The 16,705-nt window shown below is 42.8% G+C and overlaps 1 protein-coding gene across 1 annotated transcript in view; it reads left to right on the top strand.

Moving 5' to 3' along the window:
- Nucleotides 1–1,075: 1,075 nt before the first annotated feature.
- tmem145 (transmembrane protein 145) overlaps nucleotides 1,076–16,705 on the top strand; it is a 35,184-nt gene continuing 19,554 nt past the window's right edge. Inside the window, exons 1-5 of the mRNA XM_056444310.1 lie at nucleotides 1,076–1,242; nucleotides 11,948–12,022; nucleotides 12,507–12,584; nucleotides 14,415–14,501; nucleotides 15,162–15,263. Coding sequence (XP_056300285.1) covers nucleotides 1,132–1,242; nucleotides 11,948–12,022; nucleotides 12,507–12,584; nucleotides 14,415–14,501; nucleotides 15,162–15,263 — 453 coding nt within the window. The 5' untranslated portion in view covers nucleotides 1,076–1,131. The remainder of the gene's footprint in view (nucleotides 1,243–11,947; nucleotides 12,023–12,506; nucleotides 12,585–14,414; nucleotides 14,502–15,161; nucleotides 15,264–16,705) is intronic.

The raw sequence follows: 16,705 nt of genomic DNA, 5'->3' as shown, positions 1-16,705 counted from the left end.
TCTTGGCATCTCTGATGGATTTTGATCTTTCTTTTTTTCATGTGTATGCAAGAGTAACTAAAACCCTTAATTTATTTTCACACAAATCTTTAGTTGAGGCACGTGGAAAGGTCAACTAGGTTGACCTCTTGTCAAACAATGAAGTGTCAGATAATAAAAAGTGATCTTTCTCATTCAACAACACCAAGTATAGCCAAGAGCAGTAAGTATAGTTGTGAGGCATTTTATTTCCATTTGATGCTTCTTAATACTTCTACTTCACTGCATTGCTCAGGAAGATATTGCCGACTGATATGATATTCCTTTATTCGTCCCACAGTGGGGAAATTTCAAAAATGTCATTGCAGGTAAAGATTTAACATACAAAACATGTGATGTATAATGTTTTTGTATGGATTAAACTACCCAACAGTATATTTTATACAAAAGATGTAATTGTGTACATACTGCATATGTGGTAAAGTGGAAATTCTGCACAACTAAATGTAGCTAATATTGCTGTTACACTCGTAATATAATTGAGGCTCCTTATAAAGGTGTTTTATATTGTGTTTACAACTTTATCTATCTCGAGGGAAGTTGCTGTGCAGCAGCTGCAACACAAAGGGGTAATAATGCAAATATAAAAGCCCAAAATAAATAGGCTACAATTTATAGCATCAGTTTAAGACTTTAACTCCAATTAGAGGATCCGAGGAGCCTAAATGTTGCTCCGCATCCAGACGGCATCAGAGATCCAGCCCGGTGCTCCCGGTCGGTGTCCCGCTGCGTCGTGGGGTGCGACCTGGAGCCGAGGGACCAGCAATCATCTCAGCGACACTTCATTACAGGTGTGTGACCTCTAATGAAAACATGATTTTAATCAGCCAAAGCATTTTTAATGTGCGGACGTGTCTCAACGCACGAGCGGAACCGGAGCGAGCACTCTGCACGCGCACACACGCAAACACACAGCTTCAACAGCTGTAGGGGGGGGGGGAGCCACACATGGATTCAAGGGACTATCGTGAACGCGCCCGGGTCCTCTCTCACGCCGTGCTCGAGCCGTTCCTCCGCGCGCGCTCCCGCTCAGAGAGACAGGCTTCGGGGAGCTCGGAGAGCAGACGAGCGCCAGCGAGGAGAGAGAGAAAGATGGAGGTGAGGGTCGGGGAGAGACTCCTGTGCCTGGCCGTGCTGTCCAGTGTCTTCTTCGTGGATTCAGTCCTCGGGAAATACGTCAAAGGCGTCGTTAATACCAAAGAGGTGAGCGCTGTTTCATTCCTTGTATTTGTGCACGTCTTGAATTAGTTGCCACTTGCGTCAATGACACGGCCACAGAGGGAGCGAGAGGGGGACTGCGTCTCCGCACGCAGGCGCCTCTGTGGCGGACTGGTCCGCGGACAGACGCCGATTCACCGTGAAGTTGCTTCGGGTATTCCGGTGCCCGTTAATGCCGCCGCGTGAGCCCCATTCACCGAGATTCTACCGTTTCACCTGCGCGCAATCTGCGTGCGAGTCATCTGTGGCGTATAATGTACCCATTGTGATGGTCTTTGGCATCACCGGAGCTCCCCCAGTCAGCGGCAGCCCATCAGCCCACTGCTCCCAGTCCAGCCTCCCCCCCCCCGTAGTGATCACTCATCTCTCAGCCAAATTCCAATTCCAATTCCACTTCCACTTCCAATTCCACGCGCGCGATTGTGTTGCCATTCTTAAATGTACATTCGCAGAGGTATGTCAGCTAATGATTAGTGGAGCCGTTACAGGTGTGCGTCATAGTGTCTACTGGGCTCAGTCCATCCCGGCGGTCAGATTCCATTCTTTGTGTCGGCTAGTGTGTTTTTCAGACGGATCAGCATAAGCATCATCGCTGCCCTGACAAGATCCCCGAGATAACATGTTCACTGTGCGGCTCGGGGCCGTTTGTGATTCAGGAGCCTCCCACCTGCTGGTCCACCGCCTTGTGTGCACGTGTGGATCAACTTTGACATCCACGAGCAGAGAAGCTGTGGACCATCAGGATGCGAGTTCAGAAAGACACATCGTCACTAGGCAGAAGAAGTAGCCTGATGATGTGCAGATGATTGATGGCTGTTGTGAAGATGATGGAAATTATGTTGCACAAACTGTTGTTTCAGAGAGATAAATACGTTGACCTCCACAGAAAACTCTGTTCATCTTTCAATCTGGGAGGTCAGGGGTGAAGAAAAGTAACGTTTAACAAACACAATAAATAATGCATACGCTACCAACATTTCCTAGATCCCAAGGTGACATTTTTAGTTTTGCCTGACGATTTAGAATGATACAAACCATAAAAAAATAAAGAAGAAGATGCAAATGAACCAGTAATGACTAATAACGTACCGAGTAGGCCACACATTGTTTAATTTCTAATACGAGCTCAAGCCGGAGGTGATGTGAGTCGACAGTTGGATGTTGTTGCACTGCTCAGCTCGTGATGGGAGCTGCCGTTGCAGAAATAGAGCATGCTTTATCGGAAGTATCCCGCCACGGAAACACGTTTTCAGTATTGTGCCCCAACCACTCAGGTGCTTCATGTTCCACAGATTGTCAGGTGTTGCCAGAATGCGACTTGGCAGCAGAGAAGCGTTGAAAGCAGCAGCATGGCTCCGTCCGTGTTTATCGCCATGCTTTGCTCCCCCCCCAAAAATACACAACGGAATCCATCAGACATCAGTTTGAGTCAACACGCTGTAATTCTCACTCTCGCATGTTGACTTGTTGGTGGCGGTGCTTACATTCCCTGAACTTTGACTACATCCCTTTTTATGTTTTTATGCACCAAGAAGTAAGAGATTGAAGTCGGCAGTTTAAAACTCTGGGATGTCGACGGGGATCTGAATGGATAAATTGAACCAGAGCGCTCATCCATCCATCACTGCTGATGCGATGCCCTTGAACGAAGAGCTGAATCTGTACCTGCTCAGTGATGGGCAGTAGGTTGCACTGGGCAACTTCCAAGTGTGTGTGTGTGTGTGTGTGTGTGTGTGTCAGAGAGTGTGTTAGACTCTAGTCTCCAGCTTGTGACAAGGAGGGCACCTACTTTCCGAGTCCTCTGCAGTAAATGAGAATATGGATTTAGTCAGCTTGTCTGTTATGTAAGGCCACAAATGAAATATGTTTGATATTTGTAAATTGTACATTTAAACTGCGTTGTAGGCTGCAACTAACAATTATTTTCATTATGAGTTGATCTGATTATGTTCATGATTAATCTTTTGGTCCATAAAATGTCAGAAAATCAAGAAAAATGACACAATTTCTGAGAGCCAAAGATCCAAAGATGGTCACAACATATCACAAGGCATATATATATATATATATAATAAATTGAAGAGGCTACTGCCAAAGGATATTTGTCTGAAAGATAAATATCCAAAATAGTTGGTGAGGGATTATTTATAAAGGGACTAATAGTTTAAACAATTAAGAAGTGATTATTTTAGCTCCACTCAATTGATTGCAAAAATAAAATGAAGAAATTAGTTCAGAGTAAGAAAAGAAGAAAAAAACGCCTTGTTCGTGCACATCTGAACCCGCCGAGGACCATTTGACAACCTCAGCGAAACAACAGCGCACGCATGACAATAGAGCAAAAAATCTTGCCTGGACGTAATGATATTATGTGTGTGTGTGTGTGTGTGTGTTTAAAGTTTAACACGTCGCTCTTGCTCTTGCATTTTTGCCCCAAGGTCACCCACTAACTCCAAAGAAATCCCCTTTCTTTCAGCTTGACACTAACACACAATATAAACTACACAACAACTTTGCAGAGCTGCAAATTGACAAATGTAATCCACCACGCTGGGAGAGATGAACTGTTGGAAACCGGAGTGGAGAAACCTAGAGACAAATATACAAGTAATCCCACAAGGCACGACCGGTGCAGCCGACCGGTCAACAGCTTTATTTGGGCTTGTCGATGTTTAGAATTAACTTTGGCTCGTGGCGTGTGGAGCTACTATATCCCTTTGAGGCAGTGGTGGTTTTAAGGTCAGGGGAAGGTCGGCGGTTTGAATCCAGCTGGGACAATCTGGGAAAGGAATGAAAACGGTGCACTATACTTGCCGCCTGGTTCCCCTGTTCCCATAGAGACGTTGGACTCAGTCACAATTTCACAGGCTGTTAACGGGAGTCCAACCTCAGACTTCAAAGAGATATCAAAGATTCTTGGAAAATATGTCATTTCTTTCAGCCATTGTTTTCTATAATTTAAACGACGGGGCTGTTCTAATGGTCTGCATCAAATAACGCAAACGTAAGCAGTATTGCTACTCTGAGAGGTTTCTGCATGAACAGAATCAGTGGGTGATATGAGGGGGGGGGGGGGGTATGTTACGATTTACTTCCGTGAACTGTGACATGGTTGTGACAACTCCCAGAACAGCGACCTGTCAATCACAAGGTAGCTACAAGATAATACCCATACCATTATTGTCCATACTCAAAATGGGATCATAATTTACAGAGAGAACATCGTGCTGTATTGACTCAAAACTTGCGATTAAGACCATAAACTCATGTTTACAATGTCGGTCATTGTCTCATAGTTTTCTATGAAAGAGAGCATGCTGAGAGTTTATGTACCAGGCATCGGATGGGAATTTCCTTATTTTTTGGGCCAACTCAATTGATTAACATAATAAAAGTAGAATGATTAAAAGTTGCCCAGACAACACTAAAACTTAGTTGCTCCTGTTTTTAAGATGATTTTGAGTCAACTCATATTTAAAATGTCAGTTCTTGCATGATAAAAAACGACTGCAACTTTAATACAGAATGATCAATCATTCTCTTGGGGGGGGGGGGGGGGGGTAGAAACATATTCAGTAAACAATAAAGCTATAGAGGATCAAATATCTTTGGTCCATTGTTTCCACAGCTAATAAACATATGCGGATTAGAAATGAAAGGTCTTTAAACTTTAGTCTTTTGAAGATGAATGAAATTGAAGAGTTGCCCTTGAAAGTTATTTTTCTAATTAAAAAATCTGTCTGGGCCTTTCTCCATCCTAACATCAACATCTCACACCCTGAGGAATGACAATGTGATGGATGTTGGGGTTGAGATAGCAGCTGCTTTGAAATAAAGGATTTCACCAGGATTTCTGGAGTTAATAGAGGAGAACAGAGGCCTATTATGTGATGTCTTATTTTAATTAATGTCATGTCTTATCTGGAAAAGTGTCCAATAAAAGTTCAAAATTCTTGCATTTTTTGCAAACTCACTGACAAACCCTTCAAATTGACATTGAAGATGTGTTGGGAACTCTGCATGTGGAGCATTTCCAACTCAATCAGTTTTCCTGCATCTCTTTTTAATGAGGACGTGCGACTCGGTGCAGGCAGGCGCCCTGCCGCCTGTGTGAGGGTTCATCCACATGCTGGCTTTAGTGTGCATGTGTGTTTGCATGTCCACAGAGTCTGTCTGTCTGTGTGTGTCTGTGTGTGTGTGTGTGTGTGCGTTCATGTGAAAGTCCGAGTGAGACAGAGAGCTTCAGTGTGTGTGTGTGTGTGTGTTTGTTGGTGCGTCAGTGTGTTTATGCGCCGCAGCGTTGTGTAACCCTGACTAATGAATCATTGAGAAGCCCAGCGGTCCGGGGGTGACTTGACTAGCTGATTGGTAATTAATTGTTAATGAGGCTTACAAAGCCAACGGTCATCTGGAGAGAGAGAGAGAGAGGACCGAAAGCTACAGCAATGGGAGAGAGAGAGAGAGAGACTGACAGCATTGTCCAGATACTGCATCAAGGCATAGCACTTGATTAATGGTGTGTACACACAGACACACACACACACACACACACACTTGGGGAGGTGACTGAGTGATTCTGCATCACAATGCAGTGGCCATGGGGAAATAAGACTAAAAGGGGATTAAGGTAGACACCTCATCCGCTGTTGCTGCTCTCCAGGGCTCAGTTTCTGTTCTGCTCTCCACTGACTCTCTCTCACACACACAAACACACACAGATACACACACACACACACACACACACACACACACACACTAAGCCATGCTGGACAAACTAACGGCCGCCTGGTTTAGTATTTGGCGTTGGTGGGACCGCTCAATCCTGGTGCTGAAATGTGCAAATAGCTATTTGAGCTGCATGCCAGCTTGTTGATGCCATCTTGGCTTTGTTACACTCGGTGCTCTGCCTTTTAAAGGGGAAGTCCCATCAAAGTCTGTCAGGGAGTGCAAATTCATATGTGAAAAATAAGTTGTATACGTGTGGAGCTGAGGGAAATCTTCTGAATTGCCTCCAGCGATCTCTTGATTAGGCCTCGGTTTGAGGCAAAAGACTGCAGGTATGAACATGAAAAAGATTCTTCTGAGGCCCTTTTTCTCAGCCAGAGGCTACATTAGGCCCTTACATAACACACTTACATCTTTGACCAAGTTGATGGTCAAGTTGCATTGTGGGTAACGGCTGCGCCAGGTCTTGACAGCAAAGCAGAAATAGGTGGATTAATAAAGACTATCTATGGTTTTGCTGCAATGGTTTAGAACTATTTTTCTTTTATTGACTTAATGCAAATTTAGTTCTTATTTAATCCGATCACGTCACTGAGTCATTGTGCAGAAACTGATTATTTGTATTATTGATCAATCTGCAGATTATTTTCTGGATTGATCGCTCTATACTTTGATGTCATACAGTGAGGAAAAATGCTGATCACAATGGCAGCGGAATCTTAAAGCCACATGTGAGAAGCTGGAACGAATGAATATCTGCTGGAAAAATGGAGAATCAAAAAATAGTATATTATTTTTGTGCGGATCGACTAATCTGTTTATCAACCAATCGTTCCAGCTCAAGTGTAGCTCTATTTACGAGAAATTGTTGCATTAAAGTTTGTAGAAATAGTTTCTCTGAGTTCTCATCACAGTCAGCATCTGTTCCTGATCACGCTCGTGGCTGAAAGGGAGAAAATCCACGCAGCCCGGTTCCAAAAACTTGGAACGCCTCCCATGAAGTGTGGAGTCTGTTGAGGCAGCATATGGATGTCCGCTGGCTTGAAAATGTAATTTCCCATAATCTCATGGGTGTGATGTTTGGGTGGGTACTTTCTCATGTTGGCTCACTTTTGATATGAGAGTCCACCTGTGTTCAGTCGGAGTGTATTTATATTTCTGTCGTGCTTTTGAGGAGGAAATGCGAAGGACGAGCGTACGGAGGTGTGCCTAAGTTAACGTGTGTGTGTGTGTGTGTGTGTGTTTGAATGAACAGCTCGGCCTTTTGATGTTTCTCTGGCAGCTGCAAACTAAGACATGCTGTAGGCACTGATGCCTGTGTATGTGTGTGTGTGTGTGTGTGTGTTTCCTGTAAGCATGTGACAGATGTTTGTGAGTGATTCTGTCGTTGTGTCCAACAAGGGGGTCTTTCACAGTCCTAGTTTGTGTTGAGTTAAATGACCCCCCCCCCTCTCCCCCCATCACAACCAGGCCACCCTTCTCTCCTGTCTCCAGGGATTCGTCTCTGGGTCAGCGCTCCCCTCTGCTTTCCCCGGTTGTCATGGTCACGGCCTTAAGTGTCATCCAGGACAACGCACAGAGGTGGCACTGAGTCTCGGGCTTCAGTGACTTTTGGAGTTTGCCATGAATTACAACCCAGTGGCTCCGTGGGATGAATCTGCCTGGCAGCGGCTGAAATATGTCTGCGGTTCTGTTTGCTGTGATATATGGAGGCAGCAGGGCCGGCCACGCTACACGGCTCTGGTTGCACTTTGTTTCCCCGCACAGAAATTACTTTGCTGGCTTATGTGGGGAGAACGCAGGGCAGAGGTAATTACACTGTAATGGTACATGGGGAGTTTTACTGGTTGGGTGGAGATCAAAACTTCATAACAACCAACCTTCAGGCCAGTTTTAATAACGAAGAGGGGAAACATGAAGAAGCTGAAATGTGCAACAGATTCTCGTGTGCGGTGCGGTCGAGTCGAAGCATTGTGTGTGTGTGTGTGTGTGTGTGTCTGCCGTTGTTTTGGATGTGCTTGTTTTTATCATTTGAACAGAAGGATTGATTTTAGGGAACGTAAACCGAGCCTGAAGTAGGACTTGAAGATGTGTCAATATATTATCATTACCTCATATGATAGACTTCATCACCCGGATTTTGTTAATTTTATACTGTGCGATTGTGTTTTCCTCGTCAAAAAAAACCACATTGAAGAATAATAATTCAGCTGATTCTGTGAGGTGCTAATTGACTAATTGTTTTTTAATCTTATCCAGATAACGTATAGAACTCCAGTTAGGCTTTGGTGTCGCAGGATAGCACAAGTACTGACCCTGATGAAGTACTGACCCTGATGAAGGACACAACCCCAAACGCATTAGTCTCAACAATAAAGTTGTTGCTGGAGTTTTGACCTTGAGAGGAGGTTAAGTTGTGCCAGAAAATAAACCCTCTGCCTCTCCAGGAAATCACAAGTACAGCAAGTCATTGTCACGGCTTGGAGCAGGGCTGAAATTGAAGTACTAAACAAACTGAGTAAGTTTTGAAAGTTGGCATGGTCAAAGTCTTAGTCCTGTTTACTGATTATTTAATCAGATACTTTGGGATCTAAATCAGGATAGGCCTGTTCCTAATATTTTCATTATCAGTTCATCTCCTGTAGTTTTTTTACATTTCTTTTTTTCTATTGTTTGGTCTATAAAATGTTAGAAAATTATGAAAAGTAGCCACCACCATTTCAAAAAGACTAAATATTAAAATATACAAAATGGTCAAGAATTGAAAGTGATGAGCTTCTTAGTCCTGTTTACTTCATCTGTGATATTTTCTCATTCAATTTAAATATATTTTATTTAGGTACGTTGCTGTTGAAAACATTGACTCTAATGCATTTCTTTTAAAACCTTTAGAGGGAATTATTACCAGAAATTAAATACGATATGTATAACTGTGGAGGGATTCTCTCGGCACCTCACGATTTGATACAGAGGGCTACGATAACGCATCAACAATTCAATATCTATAATTTGTATAAAAGATTTATTTTAGCTATCTGCTATTTTTATTTATTCTTTTAAACACTGCATATTTATGATTGTTAATAATACATTGCATAAACAGCTTAATTTACTTCCAATATATTTTATTTATTAAATATTAGTAAGAAATAGAAGATATTCGTCAACTGGAGGGTTATGCTTTCAAGCATTGCAAAGAGAACCAACAAGAGCAAATAAATAAAAGTGGGTCTCGAGCTTCATCCTCGTAGTAAAATCACAGGATACAGCCTGTTCCGAGTCTTTTGATATAACAAGCTGCTCTTATTCACAAATACATCATATAAACTGCTCTTCAAACAAACAGCCAGGTTTTATAGAATCATAACGTTGAGTTTCCTGCCTCAAGTCATAATCGTTCGATAGTATCGCGATGCATCCAGGAATCTTTTTCACTCCCACTCCTACTACATCCTACACAAGGCTCCTTTAATTAAGTAATTCACTGTTTGTGCACTTTAGAGACTTACAACTGTCAATCATGTTGCTAAGCTACCACTTGGTTAACTCAACAGGACATCATATTGATTAAAAAGGCATTAACCACAAATCTGTCATACTTTCGATTATAATTCAGCCTGGGTTTCTCTTGTGTAATTTGTCTAAATAAAACCTCTCCCATTTGTTGCACTAATTTGGAAAGACTGTCTATTACTTTTCCCTTAAAGCTTGTATGTCTCATTCTGGTTCAAACATCTTCATTTATTTTGTCTGCCTCTGGTAGTCCTCCAGATATATAACATATTTATACAGTATACAGAATATACAGTAACATATATAGATATACCATGGTGTATGGTACATATATATAGATACATACCACTGATCTGCCATGCCGATGCTGCTGCAGTGCCTTATGTAAGCTCCGTGAAGTACACCATCAGCACTATTATCTGGTCTCATGCTGCCAAGCTTATGGCTGAATAATATTAAGAATTTTTTTTTCTTCTTTCTTTTTCCTCTCCACCTCTCTCCCTTTTTAATGTGCTCAGCAGCCCCTTAATGCCCTCTCTGTTTACCCAGTTTAGAAGTTTTTCCTCTTGGCACCATCTCACTTTTCTTCTCTTTCTCTTACAGCGAAACCTTTTGATTTACTCCTCCTCCAGCTCTTTTGATTAAACCTTTCTGAAACTCTCACCTTCTGGTTCAGCTCCCCTCTCGTCTCTTTCTCTTTATTACCCAGTTAATGTCTTCCTCGACTATTATTTTATTTTAAGCCTTGAAGACACAGCCTATTGTCCCTGGTCTAATAACTGTGACGAACGTAACGCTCCGGCTTTGGAAAACAACGGAAACCAAACAACTTGGCCGTTACTCTCCACTTGGACACACCAGGCGGGCTGTGAAAGGAAAGTTAGACGACTTCGAAAACATCGTATCTCCCTTCATTGCCTTTTTGGAAGAGCTGCACACCAAACCTGACTTGACTCATCATGCATCCCACAACCTCTCTTTTCTTCTGGTTGTCATCCTCAGTTGGTGTGAAGCTCTGTTGGTCATGTTCATGGACAGGTGGAGGCTGAGCAGGCCCTCCATCAATGTGTAGAGGGAGAGGGGGCTCATGGGATTTATTCCAGTGTCACCCTGGAAACAGGTCTGCGTTCATAAATAAAATTCACATTCAGCTAACATTGCGATATATTCCCTCAAAGAGAAAAAAATATCTGTGATGTTTTTTTTCTTTTTTTGGGGAGTAAAATATTCAGCAGCGCTAACAAAATGATATGGCGATCCTAAATAATGAATACATCTACGTATATCTATACTATGAATAAACCCCCAACAAACTATGATATACATGTATATGTCCATGATATACAGACATGCAGAAACTATAGGCTGAAAATATCTCAACATCTGTACGGATAGATTCATGTGAAAATGTATTCCAGATGAACGTTGTGTTAGAGAACAAATCCTTTGCGCCTCTGACTTTGTCTCTCGAGCTAAAAGTAGGTCAACGTTTTCACTTATCCCGTGAAATATGTCTGCATTAAAAAAATGGATTGGCACAAACGTTTGCAGACATTTATGGCCTTCAAACAATAACTGCGACTGACTCCGGTGTTCCCCCGGCTCGTCCTCGAGGGCCGCCATGACATTTGTGCTTCTGAATGAAACGTCTCCACAACCGTCGGATGGATTGCAGTGACATTTGGTTCAGACATTTTCCTCTCAGGACGAGTCAAACTCACTTCAGTCGTCTGCTGACTTTCGACCTCACGCGATCATCAAAGATGGATGTCGATCAAACTAATAGTCAGACTTCAGATAGATGCCAATTCATCCTTCTTAGTGCTTGATTATCTTAAGTAGGACTAGTTTGCCATGAATTCTGGGTAAATTAAGACTTTTCAAATATAAAAAAAAACCAAACATGTCTGAGTAACCAGAAGTTCCCGTCAATCTATCAGACATTTTTTGTCTTTTCAACAGTTACTGGGAGGATTCAGCCAGGCGTGTAACAGTGACTCAAACCTTCGGACGGTGTTGTACATCTTCCGCAGGAGACTGAAAACACACCTTTTCCGACTATATCTGGATTAAAACACAGATTTGCACTTCAGTGGCACTTAAATAGCACTTACTTATGGTACTTTTGTCGTTCGACTATGTTGAGGAAATGTTACTTCCTGTATTCTTGTTGTTCTTAGTTTGTACTCTAGGTTGAAATGCACTTATTGTAAGTCGCTTTGGATAAAAGCGTCTGCTAAATGACATGTAATGTAATGTAATGTTATCCTGCTGCAGCTCTCAGACTTCACTTCCTGTAACCATGAACACATGTGACGTAGTTGTGAGTTAGCTGTGGGAGCAGCGAAAAGCGAGCATGGCTGTAAACTCGTAATCTTTGTTCATATTAACATTATTCTCTTCTTCCTTGTTTGACCCCCCCCCCCCCCCCCCTCCTGTCTCCTGACTCCAGGACTGGGTTTTTCTCACTCGCTTCTGCTTCCTCACCGACTTTGGACGGCTGGACTTCCGGTTCCGCTATCCGAAGGTAAGACGACCGACTGTCGCTGTGCGTCAGTATCACACATTTATTTGACATATATTATTTTCAATCAGTTTGCCCACACTGTCCCAGCTTGCCCACGCCCTCTTGTCTGGCAGCAGAAGAGTTTTGTTTTCTTCTTTCCTCATCCTTTCTTTTCCCACTTTCACATCTAGTTCTCTCTCTTTCTCTCTTTCCTTCCTCTTACCTCATATGAACTGATGCCATCGGTCCTTCTTCCTCCGGCTCTTCCTGCTTTACCCGCCTCGTCCTCTTTTCCTATCCTCTCCATCTCCTTTTTTGCCCTCCCCTGCTCCATCTTTCTACTCGTCTGTTTTGTCCTTCCTCTCTGTCTTCTTTTACCCATACCTTGTTTTACTGCTGTAGACTGCAGACTTTGGGGAAAAGAAATTGTTGTATAAATCTCCAGCCGTCCCACAGCCTCCCCTCTGATCTATGCTCTCTCCCTCCATCTCTCGCCTCTCTACAGTCTCGCTGCTGTCAGAACATATTGCTCTACTTTGATGACAGTTCTCAGTGGCCAGCTGTGTACAAGAGGCATGAAAAGGTGAGTCGCTGACACCCTCTGCATGATTTTTATTAAAGATAAATACAGCTTATTTTACTGATGTCATTGTTGTATTGAAAAAACCATGTGACTCCATGTATGCCAATTTCAACTTGAACTATATGATCGCACACTGGTCATGCTGCTTAGAAAAAAACAAAGCGGTCTTTCTCGGTTCTTGAAAAGGCATCCCGCTCACAGCCAATGATATATTATTGATGATACATGCAGTGATCGAGGATGGTAACATCCATATGTGTGAACTCAAAGTGAGACACCAGAGATTTCTGTCTGAGCTGAAGCTGCTTCACAGAAAATATGATCGCAGCGAGAGTCTGCAGATGGATGCTGATTTTCTGACATGGAAACCTGTAACTCTGCCTTTTTATAGCAAAGTTACCCTTAAAACTGAAAGTCAGCACTTTAGCCTCTTCGTCATTGTTGCATGTCAAATGTAATCGGCCTAAATCGAGAGCTAAAACAATTTAAAATACATCTCTTTCCACATACCTAACAAACTGCCCTGTATACATTTAGAGTAATCACTCTATTATTTGGTGGCTTCTCAAACGTATTCTACCATGCACACTGTACGATACTATAATATGTATAATATCATGTACTATACATTGTACATTTTTCCTGAGCCCTCACTGAGAGCTTCTGAAGAGAGTGGCTTCATGTGATACGGGCCTCAGGTAGAAATGAGAGCATGAATCCTTAAACGGTGTTGCAGTCGCCTGCACGCCACAGCCAGCTGGTACTATGAGATATAACATAGTACAGTCTATAAAATGGACATTAAATTGCTTTCAAAACCAATGAATAATGTATAATATAACCATTTATTGTAAGTAAATGCCGGTTACCTGCAGCTCCTCCAATTTAAAGCCGTGTGTAACCAGCCCACATTTATTTGATCAGCCCTCAGCATTTGATGGGTTCTTGAGTGATTAAAAAGAAAATCTCTTCTAAAATGTTCTTGCACTGTTGGAAAAAAAATAATAACATTGACCAAATACCTTGCATTGGTAGGTGCAGGAAGTCATTTACTGGTGTACTCTTCTTCTTGCTGACATCCTGTGACACCATCGTGAGATATTTCCACCACAGCTACGAGCAGCACACCATCCCTCTGCTCTCAGACAGATGCTGGTGTCATTTTCCCATCATCAAATAGTACGACCTTCACGCTACACTCATCATTTTTGCAACAATATTCAGCTGTCACGCAGGGAGAAATGTGCCACAGGAGAGACACACAAATATATCCATTTTAATTCCTCATAGAGCAGCTTCAGTAGACCAGAAGGCAAAGCTGCCACACATTCAATTACATTTTGATTAAACACTTGTGTATACTCTGGACTGGGAATACGGTCTCTTGTGCTTTCAATGCTGCTCTGTTTCTACTTGATATGCATTCAGCTGGAGGCATAGATTATCGGCCGTATACGGGTAAACCCAAAGCAGCACACAACAAGTTTGGGCACATTTCCTTCGCCTTATTAAAAAAATATCTCTTGAAATTGAAGTAAAATGCTCAGTGGATACAACTGGAAGGTGTGAAGGGGCACAGCAGTTAGAGCTGGTCGTCCCTCAATCAGCAGCTGTTCGATCCCCTGCTCCTCGAGTCCATGTCGATGGCTCTTTGGGCGAGACACTTGACCCCAAATTGCTCCCGAAGGCTTTGCCACCCGACGTGTGAATGACGACATGTAGTGTCAAAGCACTTTGAGTGGTCCGGAAAACTAGAGAAGAGCAAGACCAATTATCGTTTATGTTTTAAACGTTGTTCTTCTGTTTTTATTTTGTGTTGCCTCCCATCAGAACTGCTACCAGAAGGAAGCGGTGCTGAGGCCCGAGAACAACCAGGTCATCAACCTCACCACACGCTACACCTGGTCAGGCTGTGTGGTAAGAACACACACACACACACACACAAATATATATACACACTTGTACTTATATTCTGTGGATGAGAAAGACACAGACTATAATGTAAAAGTTGACCTCTGACCCCTCTCTATGTTTTTGCTGTTATTCAATTTGAAGTTATTTTCATCCGTCCTATTGCCTATTCTTTTGTAATGTAAAAAAGGAACATCAAGATGTGAAAGAGGTAAACAAAACCACTGCGAGGCAGTGAAAGCTGATGGCCTGTAATGTGTTTTTGTAACATTTGACTGGATCACACATTTACTGTGTTGCTGCATCTCCAGAATTGGTCCAACAATATTTTTCTCTCCTCTAACACCTTTGAAAATATATATATATATGTTTTCAATAATTTATTCCTTTTGGTTCTTTTTCAATAAGCAACACAACATGTCTGTTTATCACATTATGAAGTGCGATTGCCAGCGTGACTGTTGTTTTGGTGGATTAGTGGATCTTGTTGACACTTTTCAGGCTATATCGGGGTGTGAAATTTCTTTGTATCTTGATATATCAGGCTCCAACTCTGCTGTGATAATTCAATGTGTCTCTGAGGTAAACACGCAGGCTTTTTGGATAACAACCTCCTGTGTGCAGACCCCCCCATTCATGCATTTCCTCTCTCTCTCTGTCTCTCAGGTGGAGGCAGACGGGGATGAGGAGGTTCTGAGCTGCGTGGGCGGTCGTAGTTTCCGCTCGGTGAGGGAGAGATGGTGGTACATCGCTCTCAGCAAGTGTGGGGTAAGCATCGACCTCCGACCTGACTCCTCCGGCTCCTCCTCTCTATACGGGCAGGTATACAACCAGGCGGTTGCCATGGTGACTGACTACCTTCATCGCACAAATGCTCACATGCGACAATAGCGGTGCAGTCACCGTCAGAATAACAAATTGTCACTGTTAAAATCATCCTTTAATAATTAGATTGCTCCTTTGTTCTTATTGAGTATATATTGGTGTTAATGATGACAACAATATAGATGACAACAATATCGATCTCAGATATCCATACATTTATTGAAATGTGTTATTTAAATGGCAAATGCCAAGATTTTTTTTCCATTTCAAATTACAATTTTACGGTTTTGCAGTTAAGCAAAACACCACAGAGAACAGATTTCAGAAAACGGTAAAGCTCAGGCAAAAATATACGCAGCATACCCCGAGGAAGGCTCCGTGAAACACTGGATGTGATGAGGCTTGTTTTATTGTGCTGTCTCTTGCTGTATATTTGTATATTATGTATCAACTATGATTTAGCATAATTTCTGTTCCAGTATGTGCTTTCCCATCTGAGCATTTTGCATCAGGCAGCATTTTAAATTCTTAAAATAATCTAAATAGGCAAAAACTACAAGGAAATGTAACCCTTTGATTTATAGTTCTTATCCAAATGAGAATATAGATTATTCTCATTTGCAGAGCCATCAGACCCGATCCCAAATGTAATACAGCTGACTCTGGTTTAACTGTTCTAAACATTCCCTACTAGGGGGTCCGCTGCTGTTGATTTGCTAGCTTCGGGGACTTTTGAGCATTGTGTTATTTTATAATGGGGCTCAGTGTGGTGCTAATGGTGCGCAGGGAGAGGAGGAGCACAGTGGGCTGTGGCGTATTCTTTGTTGATGAGTTTGGACTGAGATGTTCTGTAGAAAAAATCCTGAGCTTGTATAATGATCACTCTGCTCAGTTCAGTCAAAGACGAAACCCAGGAATAGATGTGTGTGTGTGTGTGTGTGTTTTATGGGTGCAGTGTGTGTGTGCTGGTGGAAGCTGGTGATTTCTGCTGAATGTGTGCTGGTCAGAAGTGTGTGAGGGATTCTGTGTGTCGTGCTGTCGGTTGAACAGGGATATGATGGGAACAGATGCTTCCCACAGAGCGTGTATTCCGTGTCACGCCAGCGGCCGCTGATGGAGGCACTGCCTAATGCTGCTGGATTAAAGTGTAAAATCTCGCCTCCACTCGCGGGGACATGTGCACGCCGCGCCCCGAAGCCAATTTACACCCCTCGCCTTCTCATTTCCCTCATGCGTTCACACCTCTCTCCGTCTCTCTTTCTTTTGTCGCTCACAATCTCCGGCTGCGTCCCGCTCTCTCTTTCAACTCTGTCACCGAGCTGTGACGCGCTCCACGCCATTTCATATCCATTTACCTCTCCGTCAGCCGCTCTCTAATTGTGTTT

This window comes from Pseudoliparis swirei, chromosome 22 (assembly GCF_029220125.1).
Source record: "Pseudoliparis swirei isolate HS2019 ecotype Mariana Trench chromosome 22, NWPU_hadal_v1, whole genome shotgun sequence".
Classification (NCBI taxonomy): Eukaryota; Metazoa; Chordata; class Actinopteri; order Perciformes; family Liparidae; genus Pseudoliparis; species Pseudoliparis swirei.
Note: the sequence above shows the minus strand (reverse complement) of the source record. Positions and strands in the feature narration are given on the sequence as shown.